Here is a 14,430-nt window from a genome sequence, read left to right on the forward strand (position 1 = left end):
TTCTGGGTACTTGGGTTCAAATCCCACCCATGGCAACAGATAGAATTTAAATTCAATTAATAAATAAGTAATAGTGACCATGACTGTTGTAAAAACCCATTTGGTTCGTGAATGTCCGTCAGGGAAAGAGATCTGCCATCCTTACCTGTTGTGGTTTACAGATGACTCCAGATGCGCAAGACTGAGATTGACCATTAACTGTCCCCTGAAGTGGCTGAGCAAGCTGCTTAGTTCGAGGGAAATTAGAGCTGCACAACAACATCCCATAAAAGAAACAAGCAAAGTAATTGTTGCCATAAAACACTTCTCATCCAGAAAGTAACTAATTAAGTGATTTATTCCTTGACGTAGCAACTTCTTAAAAGTTTCGGAGGTGTTCTGTTTTGGATTTTTTTGCATTTTTTTTAATCATTGCTATGTCTTTCCCCCTCTCTCTTCGATTTCAGCTGTCTCTTCAGTAATTCCTCGGGTTCTTTCTCCATCTTTTTTGAGTAAAGAGCTAAATTGTTGATCCCGTAATTCAACCATGTCCCAGATGCCCTGTTACCGTGCTACATCATTACCAACTCAAGCATGCAGCAATTTACAGGGCAAAAACATCTTAAGACAAGGGTGGAGCAAAGAAAGGGAAAGCTGTGAGTTGCCCTGTTCCTGCAATCTGTCAAATTTACCTTTTAACATATAAAACTATATTCTGTCTCCGCTATGCCTCATAACAATTCTTCCTGTTGAAATAAAACTGGTCAGAGAGTTATTTCAGAATGCAGTTGCTTTCTGTCATACATTTTAGTTTTACAGTTGCACTTCTGGAGAGTTTCAACAAGCCTTGATTGATATAATTTGTCTGTTTTCCTCTACAAAGAGTTTGTATCTATATTGAATACTTGTTCTCAAGCAATTTGGGTCAGACAATAAATACTCGTCTTTCCAACAGCACACCTACATCTCGTGAATTAATAGAAAAAAAGCTATTCCCCCTTGCCCTCACTGAAATTCCAACTCGAACATAAGATCATTTATCTCATTGCTATTAATGGGACCTTATAATGTCTGCAAAGCAACATTCATCTCCATAGCTTTTAGTGCTGCTTCATTGTGTATGAAGTACATTTCCAGCAGAAGTGATGGGCGACCACATAAATTCATTTGATTCAATTGCATTCTGTGTTCTGAGATAATATTGAGGATTTGGCAATGCCCTGTAACACTAGAAATAATAAAGGTAATTATTTCTATTCAGTAAGGGGTCATAATAAAATATCTCAAAATAGATATGGATTACTAGACCTATTATAGCTTAAAATGTAGAAAGGACCTTCAGTGCATTACATTCATCCATCCAGTTAAAATATTCAAATTTAGTGGAATTCATGCCTCAATTGTCCAATACACAAGTCCATTTTATGTGTTGGTCACTTCCTGTGCACAGAACCTCCTGATCAAACAGTTCCTGACCTTTATTAATTGGCAAGTATGTTTTGTTTTATCATACATTTGCAATAATTATGTTGCAATTGAAATTTGTGTAATTTTACTCTATTTAAAATGCCACATCTCATATTTGTTGGGCCAGGTTTTTACTTCATTTTTCCTTCTTTCCTGAGGTCAAACAGGTGACGGTAGGACACATCTGAATGACAAATACGGCTATTGAAAGCCGAAGGCAGTTGCTATATCCCAAGGATGTACTCCTCATTGGAGGGGATTTGTAATTGTGTCTGTACTGCCACCTTCAGAGCACCACGTCTGGATCCTGGAAGCTTACAGCGCCAGCTGGTGTTGTGTGAAACTAGAGAACAGTGCAACTCTGTGAATCTCATCAAGGTCATTTTGCTGTTGCTTTGCACCCCTACACCGCATCCCTGTTAGGATCTCTTTGGGATTCTACTGAGTACTTAGAACAGTTTTCACACAAAGTTCTGTTGCTCCTTTTTTGCATTCCCACTGGAGCAGAATTGCAGTCCCAACCGATGTCCCAGCAGACACATCTGATGGTATTATACTACGGAACAGTTCGAGGTCTGTGTCTCCTAACGTGATGTACTCGTAATTTTGACATTGCAGTGTGGGACAGCCTCCTAATTCTCTGATCTAAAGTGGAGCATGACTGCTTCTACGTGGGAAATAAAACAGGAGTTTTTAATTTGATGCCTAAGGTGCCATTTTCCCTTGAGAGTATGAACCCAAGCTTCAGGCTCCGAGATCCTTACAGTACCAACGAGCCTTTGGATGACCACAGATGACACAGTGGCCAGTAGCTGCTGCCATGTGTAGGAATCATTTGAGTAGTTTAGGGCAAGGTTTCCACAAAAAATAGCCATAACTCTACTCTGAATTCCCTTCTGTTTATTATGTACAGCCTTAATTTTCCCTTGGTTTTTGGCTTCTTCAGTGCTTGCTCATGTTTAGTTTCGAAATCTTCAGATGCAATGTAAGATTAATATTGTGATTCCAACCCACCCTGAGTTCATATCAGAACTCCCTGGGGTGTACCATGCATCCATTTTACACACCATTGACAGTGCAGTGTGCACTCCCAGAATTTCAGAAACTTCTGTGTGTGTGCAGTTAAAGCAACGACATTGTGCTGTTCGTCACTTTAATAAAAGGGAGAGGGTATGCTTTAATAATACGGCATTTGGTTGCTTTGTTATAATGAGAATAAATCATTTTATTTGGAACTGTGAACATGATTTTGTTAATTTATTTATAGTTGATGTTATTAGGCAATAACATGGGGATTTGTAAATTGGAATGGACTTTATGATGCCTAGCTACCTGTAATTGGATTTACCCAGGCATGAGCTCTGGATCACACCTGTTCTTGTTTTTCACAGACCTATATTTACTGCTGTTTAATAGTTCACCTCAGTAGCTTGGATCATATCTGAACACACTACCCACAGGAGCACTAAAACATAAAGTTTTTAGCATATTTCTTGTCAGTCCACTTTTTTAATTGCCTCCACCCTGTAATCACCTCATTTGAAAAGGAATAAAGTACAGCATCAGGGTTTAACTACTGTTTTTGCCTCTTGGGATTTTTGTTACATTGAGTGTAGCGGAGTGGGGGCAGTTTTGTTTCATGTAAAGGGCATCTTTCTAAAATTTTACATTGTCGAGTGGAAGCTGTCCAGCCTGTTGCGCTGGCGACAGCTGTTTGGTGGAGCTGCCCCCATACTCCCTTTTCCTGTTACCTTTCAACATAATCATCTCATGCTTTCCTTCTTCCCCTGCCCAACACCCCTCCCCCCCAACACATGCATCTGACAGAGCGTAGTGATCCCACAGCCAGAAGGTCAGATCTAAGCTCTGTCGTCCTGCCACATCAGTTGTGAGAGGTGGTAGACAATTAAACAACTTAGTGGTGGAGAAGACACTACAAATATCTCTTTCCTCAATGATAGGGGAAACTGAGCACGTCAGTGCAAGAGACAATCCACTAACATCCAAGTTCAGCTAGAAGTGTTCAGATGATGATCCAACTTGGCCTCCTTGAGAATGTCAGCATCACAGATGTTTGTATTGAACCAGTTTGGTTCACTCGATATGATATCAAGAAACTGATACTGTTAAGACTGTTGGCTCTGACATCATTCCAACAACAGTACTGAGGATATGCTCCAGAACTAGCGGGGCCCCTAAGCCAAGCTGTACCAGTACAGCCACAATACTGCATCTGCCCAGCAATGTAGAAAATTGTTGAGGTATGTCCAGACCACAGAAAGTAGGGCAATTGCAACCTGGCTACTCATTACGTGATCAGATTACTTTCAGATATTACACAAAGAGATTTAACTGGTGAACATCAGTGCTGTCAAGCAGCGCTTTCACAATAATAACCTGCTCAGTGCTGCTCAGTTTTGGTTCCCCTAGGCCAACTGGCCTTATCACAGCCTTGGTTCAAACACAAACAAAGAGCTGAAATCCAGAGGTATGGTGAGGTGGGAGTGGCTGCCCTGACGTCAAAGCTGCATTTGACCAAGTGTGACACTAAAGAGCTGCAGCAAAACTAGCATTAATGGGAAGTGGAGGGAAAATGCTCCGTTGGTTGGAGTCAGGCCTGGCACTCAGAAGATGACTGTAGTCATTGGTAGTCATCTCAGCTCCAAGACATCTCTGCAGGAGTTCCTCAGAGTAGTGTCTGAGGCCCGACCAGCTTCCCTCCATCAGAAGTTAGAACCACTATAGTGTGGATGCGGGCCATTCGGCCCAACAAGTCCATACTGACCCTCTGAAGAGTAGCCCACCCAGACCCATTCCCCTAGTTTATTACCGTATCTTTCTCTGACTAATGCACCTAATCTACACATCAATGAACACTGTAGGCAATCTATAGCATAGCCAATTCATCCAACTTGCATATCTTTGGATTGTGGGAGGAAACTCGCACAGACACAGGGAGAATGTGCAAACAGTCACCCAAGGATGGAATCGAACCTAGGTCCATAGCACTGTGAGGCAGCAGTGCTAGCCACTGGGCCACCGTGTCACTCCTGAGGTTTGCTGATGACTGCACAGGTTTCAGCAACATTTGCAATGACTCCAATATTGCAGAAGTCTGTGTGGTTTGTATTAAGATTCAGACAATGTCCACATTTGAGCTGAAAATTGACAAGTGACATTTGTACCTTCCAAAACCAGGCAATGGTCGTTTTCGTTGAGACGATATAATCATAGATTTTGACATTAGTGGCATCGCCTCCATTGAATTCCTTCCAATCAATAACCTGGATTATCATTGACCAGAAACTGAACTGGGAATGCCATGTACAATAGTAGCTCCAAGAGCAGGTATTGGTATATGGTTACTGCACCTCCTGGCTCTCCATTTGCCTGGATAGGTGCAACTCCAACAACACTTAACAAGCTTGATATCGTTCAGGACAAAGCAGCCCGTTTCATTGGCACCACATCCACAAGCATCTACTCCCTCCCCCAGAAAAGCTCAGTAGCAGCAGTGTACTATTTACAAGATAGGCTGCTGAAATTCACCAAAGATCCTTAGACAACATCTTCCAAACCCACGACCACTTCCACCTGGAAGGACAAGAACAGCAATACATGGGAACACCACCTCCTACAACCTCCCCTCCAAGCCACTTACCATCCTAGCTTGGAAATGTATCACCATCCCTTCACTATTGCTGGGTCAAAGTCCTGGCAGTCCCTCCCTAACAGCATCTATGTACAACACTTCAACTGCAGCAGTTCAAGAAGGTAGCTCGCCACCACCTTCTCCAGGGCAATACATGCTGGCCTAGCCAGTGACACTCACACCCAATGAACAAATAAAACTAAATAGTTCATTTATTTAAATCTATATTGTTTTGCATCTGTTTTTAGTCCTCGACTGTGCTTTGTGATCTCTATTTCCTTCCCAGCACTGTGCATTTCCTGCTACAAACATCTGAACTCTTTCCTGTTTGTGGATCCCCACTTTCTGGCTCTCTTCCCTGTAACGTCTTCATATTTGAGAATCGTATCTGCATCAATATGTGTTCATTGCTGCTCACACAGTCACCCTGCCCCGAAGAGCAAGCGTGTACCAAACTATCTATCAAGGGTGCCCAGCCTTTCAGTATTACCATAGCTGTGTTTTTGGATTCATTTACTCTTTCCCATTTGCTTCCCCTACCCCTTGACTCTGTAAGAGGCCAAATATCAGTCTGTTCTATCTTTAAGTGTATGCGACAATGGTGCATTCACAACCTTCCGGAGTAGAGCATTTAAACCATTCAAAACCATTTGAATGAAGAAATCACTCCTCTCCCTGGACAGGACTTCCATCTCTCTTTCTGCCTATGTCTTTAGTTCAGGGATGGCCAGGCCAGATGGGTTGGCTATGGTAAAATGTGGGGTAATGAGTATTGGGTTGGGAGTCTGGGTCTGGGTGGGATGCTAGGTCTCAATGAGTCGAAAGGTCTCTTTCCACACACTGTAGGGATTCAATGAGCTCACCCCTCAGCCTGTGGCTGTACTCTCATGTTCTAGTTTTCCCAGAGGAAACAATCTCTGTGTCCATCCTATTAAGCCCCTTCAGAAATGTGCATGTTTCAATGAGATTCCCTCTCGTTTGAACAATCAGGAGACTAACCCAGTTCCCTCAGCCTCTCAGCCCAGGGAGTGACAGCTCCCACTGTTATCACAGAACCTTAGCAGCAAATTTATGCTTCACATGTTTCGTGGAACTGTTAGAATGTGACTCAGTACTGAAATCAACGCCAACACTATGTTTCACATTACCTATGCTGATGGAAGTGGAGAGGTCTGCTCTTTACTTAAAATGCAGTGCAAACTCCTTGAAAATGTTGAGAGATGAGAACCACTTTAGAAGTGAGGCCTACCTTATGCAAAATTGTAAATGCATCTTTTGCATATTTCCATAACTAAAAAAAACCAAAGGAATCTTTAAAGAAAGACATGCATTTATTTTGCACAAACACAGGACGACTCAAAGCCCATTGCAACTCATCAAGTATTTTTGAAGTGTGGTTACTGTTGAATTGTACAAAGGGCTGGGAGCCAATTTCCACAAAGCAAATTTCCAAAAATGTGGAAAAGTGCAATGAAGTGCTTCCCAGGTTATCTCAATTCTCTGTGGCAGGGCTTGAACAGAGTTAGTGTTACCGCTGATTGGTAAGTTAATAAGTTGGCGCTCTATGAGTTAAGGAAATGGGTCTCAGTCCATGGAGATCCCATTCTCAGTTTGCCCTCTGCTGTTGTAATGAATCTGAAGCATGCCATTTGTTTGAATACCTTACAAAAACCAAAAGAACTGTGGATGCTGTAAATCAGAAACAAGCAAGAATCTGTTTCCTTTCCCTTTCCCAGAGTCACTGATGCCAAATAAATCAGAGTTAATGTTTCAGGTCCAGTGACCCTTCCTCAGAATTCCTCTGATTTCTCTCCGCAGGTGCTGTCAGACCTGCTGAGCTTTTCCAGCAATTTCTGTTTGAGCTTGAATACTTTATTTGGCACCAGTGACTCTGGGGAAGGAAAGAGGGACATAAAGGAAACAGGTTCTTGCTTCCACCCACTGTCTTTTGATTCCTCCATTTGTGGAGCGTAAACCCGTCTGAGTTTGCAATTTTGAGAAAGTTGAAATACCAGCAGCGCTGCTTAAAAATGGCAAAGATGTCATCTCCAGTATCAAACAAGGAAAATGGCTCGACACAACAAACTGGGCCACTGTTGTCCATCAGTAACTGCTCTGTAGGGCAGATAATAAATCAGGAAATAAAGGCACGACCTTTATCACGGATCAATATCTCTTCATGGAGTTTGAGAAAATAAAAACGGCAGAGGTAGCCACAGGCAAGAATTCATGGATGATTTCCTAAAATGGTGCATTCTGGATCCTAACGAGGATCAGGTTATTTTGCGACTGGTAATGAATAATGGGGTGGGTTCAGTAAAACATCTCTAAGTATAAGATTCTGTAGTAAACACGGACCATTTTATGATTGAATATAGTACTCAGTTTGAGTATGAGAAATAATTGAGTCAGAAATAATTGTGCTAAATTAGATGATAAAAGTGATTACAAAGATTGAGGGCAGAATAGCTGAAATCAACTGGGAAAGGAGTTTAGCATAAAAGGCAGTTGATGAACAATGGTAGTTATTTAAGAAAATAATTCATGATTCACAACTAAGACAGTTTGGAAGAAAGATTCCACACAAGAGGTAAGTTGACCAAGGTCAACCAAGGAAGTTAAGGATATGAGCTGCCAGTGGAAGCGGTGGAGGCTGGTACAATTGCAAAATTTAAAAGGCGTCTGGATGGGTAAATGGATAGGAAGGGTTTAGGGGGATACGAACCAAGTGCTGGCAAATGGGACTAGATTAGGTTGAGGTATCTGTTCAGCATGAACAAGTTGGACCGAAAGGTCTGTTTCTGTGCTGTACATCTCTATGACTCTTTGACAGCATCAAATTTACAGGAATTAAGAACATACAATGTGGCAAAGATTAATGGTAGACCAGAGTTTTAAAAGTCAACGAGAGATGATCATCATAATAAGATAGGGGAGAAAATAAACCATGTGAAGGTGAACCAGCAAGTAATATAAAAACAGTTAGTAAGAGCTTCTTTGAATATATAGAAAGGAAGAGAGAGGCCAAAGTGAACATAGATCTCTGAAAGAATGAGGTTAGGGAAATATTAATGAGGAACCAAGAAATGGCAGAAGAGTCATCAAAGGATACTAATAGCAATCTAAAAATATAAAGTCATGGTGCAAAGGTTTGGAAGAAATAAGCACACCAACTATCATTAGAGAAAAAGTATTAAGAAACCAATGGGGTTAAAGGCTGATTGGACTCCAGACTTGATTGGTTACATCCCAGGGTACTAAGCAAGTAGCTACAGCAATAGTCAGCGTATTAATAGTAATCTTTCAAGAATCTTTAGATTTGGAAAAACCTCAGAGGTTTGGAAAACTGCCAATCCCACACCCTTATTCAAAAAGGAGGAGGAACAACAAAAATCTAACTATGGGGCAGTTTAACATGTCACTTGAAAAATGCTAGAGTCTATTTAGAGGATATAATAGTGGAGCATTCAGAAATACATCATATAATAAAATAGTGGCTCTGGCTTCATGAAGGAAAAGTCATGTCTGACCAATTTATGAGTTCTCTGAGGAGGTGACAAGAAGGAGAGATCAATGGGAACTAATAGGTGTAATGTATTTGGATTTCAAAGGGTATTTGATACCATGCATAAGGCTACTTAATATGATAAGATTCATGGTGTTCGAGGAATGTTTTTGCATGGACAGAGGATTGGCTAACTAATAGAAAACAGAGAGTTGGGATAAGGGGATTTTTCAGGATGATAACCTCATACCACAGGGATCAGTGTTAGGGACAGAATTATTTACAGAATATATATTAAAGATTTGGATGAGGGAAGCTAGTGAACTATTGCTAAACTTACAAATGATGAGGAACAGATAGGAAGACAAGCAAGTGTGACACAGAGTCTACGGAGGAAAATAGACTGACTGGGCAAAAACTTGTCAGATGGAATATATTGTCAGGAAATGTGAGATTATGCTCTCTTGCAGGAAGAATGGAAGAGTTGAATATTATTTCAAAGGAGAAGGACTGCAGAAAGGGATATAACAGAAGGATTTGGAAGTCCTCATCCGCAAATTACAAAATGCTAGCATTCAGTCCAGTGGATAGTAGAGAATACAAGTGGAATGATGGCCTTTATTTAAAAGGGAATGTGAGCCAAATGCTGGGAAATGGAACTCGATCAGGTCGGCATGGACAAGTTGGACCGAAGGATCTGTTTCTGTGCTGTACATCTCTATGACTCTATGACTTTATGGCTGTCGATGCTGATTTAAATAGAGTCATAGAGTCAGAGAGATGTACAGCACGGAAACAGACCCTTCGGTCCAACCCGTCCATGCCGACCAGATATCCTGACCCAATCTAGTCCCACCTCCCAGCACCCACCCCGTGTCCTTCCAAACCCTTCCTATTCATATACCCATCCAGATGCCTCTTAAATGTTGCAATTGTACCAGCCTCCACCACTTCCTCTGGCAGCTCATTCCAAATCAAGAAAGAACCCACTCTTTGACTGGAAACAAGCCAGTTAACCAAAATCTCCTTCAGTAAAGTCCATCCTAAAAACAAAATTTGTTAAGTTTATTCAAGGCTGAGAAAGATTTTTCAATCAATGATAATGGGGGAAAGGCAGGAAAGTGGAGTTGAGCATTATGAGATCAGCCATGGCCTGACTGAATGATGAAATAGACTTGATGGGTTGAATGGCCTAATCCTGTTCTTATTATGGTCCTATTGTTTAGGGTGGTTGGCAGATATGCTGTGTGTGACAGTCAGGATAGAACAGAGAGGATCAGAGGTGCAGAAAATGGATAAGATCAGCAGGGCCATGGGAATAGCATCACCTTCATTTCTCACTCAGTGTTGACTGTGATTATAAATCCCCTTTCCTTCATCTGGCTTAGAATCCTGCAATTTTATGCGGAACACCAATGTGGGGGTGCCATCAATGTCTAAAGGAGAAGGCCCCAGCAGCAGCTGGGCTGGTAGATTCAGGTCATCAAACATTCCCCTCAGAAAAAACAGTTCTCCATATCTCTGGCTTCATTAGGAGATCCCCTGTATTCCCTAGATCCCGTCTCTCTCATAAAGGGAACACTTATGCAGCATCCACATTGTCAAGTCCCCTCAGGGTTTTATATATTTTAGAACATAAAACCTTTTATCCAACTCTAAGATCAAACTAACCTTCATTTTACTAACATTCAAATGCCTTTCCAAGAGTGACTTCAATATCCTTAATGTTTCTGACTCTACTATCACTGCTGGCAGTGCGTTCCACACACCCCGCGAGTGTTTATTGACCAAGCACGGAACCAAGAGATCCCTCAAGGGGTTGAGATTTTCACCACCACTCTCTGAGTAAAGAACCTACCTCTGACATTTCCCCTAAACCTTCCTCCAGTCACCTTAAAATTACACCCCCTCGTGTTAGCCATTTCCTCCATGGGAAAATGTCTCTAGCTATTCACTTTGCCTATGCCTTTCATTATCTTGTACACCTTTAACAAGTCACCTCTCGTCCTTCTTCACACCAATGAGAAAAGCCCTAGCTCCCTCAACCTTTCTTCATAAGCCATTCCCTCCAGTCCAGGCAGCATCTTGGGAAATCTCCTCTGCACCCTCTCTAAAGCTTCCACAAGCTTTCTATAATGAGGTGACCAGAACTGAACACAATATTCCAAGTTGGTCTAAGCAGGGCTCTATAGAGCTGCAGCATAACCTCACGGCTCTTAAACTCAATCCCCCTGCTAATGAAAAGCAAAACACCATACATCTTCTTAACAACCCTATCAACTTGAGTGGCAACTTTGAGGGATCTATGGAGATGGACCTCAAGATCCCTCTGTTCCTACACTCTGCCAAGAATCCTGCCTTTATCCCTGTATTCAAATGCGACCTTCCAAAATGAATCACTTCACACTTTTCCAGGTTGAACTCCACTTATCAGCCCAGTTCTGCATCCTGTCAATGTCCCATTGCAACCTACAACAGCCCTCCACACTATCCACAATGTGGGCGGCACGGTGGCACAGTGGTTAGCACTGCTACCTCACAGCGCCAGAGATCCGGGTTCAATTCCCAACTCAGGTGACTGACTGTGTGGAGTTTGCACATTCTCCCCATGTCTGCGTGGGTTTCCTCCGGGTGCTCCGGTTTCCTCCCACAGTCCAAAGATGTGCACGTCAGGTGAATTGGCCATGCTAAATTGCCCGTAGTGTTAGGTAAAGGGGTAAATGTAGGGGAATGGGTGGGTTATGCTTCGGCAGGTCGGTGTAGACTTGTTGGGCTGAAGGGCCTGTTTCCACACTGTAAGTAATCTAATCTAATCAAACTCCACCAACCTTGTAAGAAAGATTCCTGTCATTGTCTTAAACTCTAGTTCACAAAGGCTTGACCTGCCCAACCTTATATAAGCTAATCACATGAACCAGAAGAAGGGGTCACAGTCTAAAGATCCAGAGTAGGCCATTTAGGACCAAGAGGAGGAGAAGTTTCTTCATCCAGAGAGTGGTCCATCCACGGAATTCTCTGCCACAGGAAGCAATTGAGGTCAAAACATTGAATGTTTTCAAGAACGAGTTAGGTATAGTTCTTCAGGATAATGGGTTCAATGGATGTGGAGAAAAAGTAGAAACACAATATTCAGTTGGATGATCGGCCATGATCATATTGAATGGCAGAGCAGGAGTGAAGGGCCAAATGGCCTACTATTTTTTATGTTCCAATGTTAAAAGTGTACATGATATCCAGATATTGTTTCATAAGTGTTGCGAAGCTCCCTGCTTTTATGGTCTATTCATCTTGCAACAGGCACTAACATTCCATTTGCCTCCTCGTCACTTGCTATACCTGCATATTTTAGTTTTTGTGATATTCATATTCAAAGTCACTGAGATCCCTCACTACCACTGACTCCTGCAATCTTTCTCCATTGAAATAAAATGCTGATTTTTCTGTTCTTCCTGCCAAAGTGGACAAGTTCACGTTTATCCACATTATACTCCATCTGTCAATTTTCTGACCACTTAACAAACAGATTGTTTTGCAGAATCCTTATGCCCATTTCGCAACCTTCTCTCCTGTTTATCGCTTTGCCATCAGCAACTTTAGCATTTAACGCTTCATCTAAGTCATTGATTGAGATTGTAACTAGTTGAGGCTCAAGCTCTGCTCAGCCTGGCAGTCCTTGCCAACCCGAAAATTTCCTGTCTATCCTAATCTCTGCTTACTTTCGGTCAACCAAATGCATGTTGAAATGTTATTGCCTGATCTAGGACTTTTTAGGCACCTTTGCAAATGTCTTTGGAAATCCAAGAACATCATATCTACAGGTTCCTTTTTTATCACATTGTTTGTTATCACCCTAAAGAACATTGACACATTAAGCAACTCTGATATCCTTTTTTACAAAACCATACAGCACAGACCCTTTAGTCCAACTCATCCACGCCGAACATTATCCCAAACTAAACTAGTCCCTTCTGCCTACTCCTGGCCCATTTCCGTCCAAATCTTACCTCTGCATGCACTTTAAAAGTATCTTTTAAACAATGTGACTGTGCCCACATCCACCACTTCCTCAGGAAGTTCATTCCGTACACAAACCACTCTCTGTAAAACATTTACCCCTCATGTCTTTATTAAATCTCTCTCCTCTCACCTTAAGAATGTCTTGAAATCTTGAAATCCCCCAGCCTGGAGAATAAAATCCTATAATTAACCCTATCTCCACCCCTCATAATTTTATAAAACCTCCCAACCTTCTACGCACCACTGAAAGAAGTCCCAGGCTTTCTGTATAACTCAAACCTTCCATACCTGGCAACATCCTGGTAAACCTCTTCTCAACCCTCTCTAGCCTGATAATATCCTCACTATAACTGGGCAACCAAACCTGAACACAGTACTCCAGAAGAGGTCTCACCAATGTCTGTACAACCTCAAGAAGACATCCCAACTCCTACACTCAAATTACTGAGCAATTAAGTAAGCATATTAAACGCATGTTGACTGATCAATTGTATTAAGATTTTGCAAACATCATGCTATAACCTGCTTAACAGTATTTTCCCAATGACACATGTCAAGCCTACTTGCCTGCAGCTTCCTGCTTCCTGTATCCCTTCTTTCTTGAATATTAGAATTACATTTGCTATTTCCCAATCTGATAAGGGAAATTTTTGGAAAATCACAATTGCACCAGAGGATTGGTCTGGTCCTCTGAATCCCTAACTTATCCAGTGACATTACCAATAGTTTTATCAGATGTGGGACCAGAGGGTCCCCTGTAGCAAATCTCAGACAGGAAACTCCACAACAAAACACACACACACCCTTCACAGGAAGGTGCTGTCTGATCTATGTAGCAATAAATCACTACTTTGACCACCAACATTATTACTACCACTGAATCCTTCCGGATTTGTGTTATGGAGCAGTGTTTCTGCACCTTACTGGGACAGAGAGAAGATGGCAAGATGGAAGACGTACAGTGAGAGTGAATTTTTTTTTAACTGGGCTTTTTAAAGAGAGAAAGAAATATCATAGCAGTGACCAGACCCTGGAAGAGGCTGCCCGTTGATGTTGTGAGTTCAAGTGTTCAAATGAGTAGTTCTGACATGTGTGAGCTGAATGGTAAGAGGTGAAGAGGAAAGGTAGTTGTGTTCCACCATATGGAGAACTATTCAGGTTCTGTAAAGTTCTTCATAATGAATAATGTTAGAAGCTGCAGGTGGCCACATGATGGCGCTGTTGGTGTGTTAGACACGAAGAAAACCTGGCTGCATTCAGACAGGATGTTCCTTCTAGCCTCTCATGACCCAGGCTCAACCTCCTTTTCAATACCAGTTGGAAGGTTTAGAATATCCAAAAGATGACAGCTAAGCCATAGTTAGATTTTTACTTAAATCCAGAAAATGTTACTCTGTAAAAGCTGAAGCGAAGGAAGCAAAAGAAGCAACTTCTTACCCGCTGTATGTTGTGGAAATGTCAAGCACCATCTATGGGAATAAGAATTGAGAGTGATTTTGTAACAGGCCTTTTTTTTTGTGATTTAGATCAAATAGCTCAGTCAAGTGGAACACTGGACTCAGGCCCAGAAGGTCTTGAGTTCAAATCCCAGCTGTTCTTCTTCAGCCTTTCATCTCCCATGTGGGGGATGGCATGAATGCTATGTCTTCGCTTGTGTAGAGGGAAAACTGGAGGCAGCAGTGTTTGAATAGATCTGGCTGCATTTGCAGGACTTCTGAGCAATGGAGTTCAATGACTCACTGATCTTGAGACTGGCCAGTTCTGCAAGGAAATTTTTTTCCCCAGAAGGAAAATCCAGAAATGGTTCTTC

General features: G+C 41.9%; 1 protein-coding gene across 1 annotated transcript in view; it reads left to right on the top strand.

Moving 5' to 3' along the window:
* slc4a1ap (solute carrier family 4 member 1 adaptor protein) overlaps positions 1–2,688 on the top strand; it is a 137,963-nt gene extending 135,275 nt beyond the window's left edge. The window contains exon 15 of the mRNA XM_072551149.1: positions 1,605–2,688. Within this exon, the coding sequence (XP_072407250.1) occupies positions 1,605–1,654 (50 nt within the window). The 3' untranslated portion in view covers positions 1,655–2,688. The remainder of the gene's footprint in view (positions 1–1,604) is intronic.
* Positions 2,689–14,430: the final 11,742 nt, after the last annotated feature.

This window comes from Chiloscyllium punctatum, chromosome 3 (genome assembly GCF_047496795.1).
Source record: "Chiloscyllium punctatum isolate Juve2018m chromosome 3, sChiPun1.3, whole genome shotgun sequence".
In the NCBI taxonomy this organism is placed as follows: domain Eukaryota; kingdom Metazoa; phylum Chordata; class Chondrichthyes; order Orectolobiformes; family Hemiscylliidae; genus Chiloscyllium; species Chiloscyllium punctatum.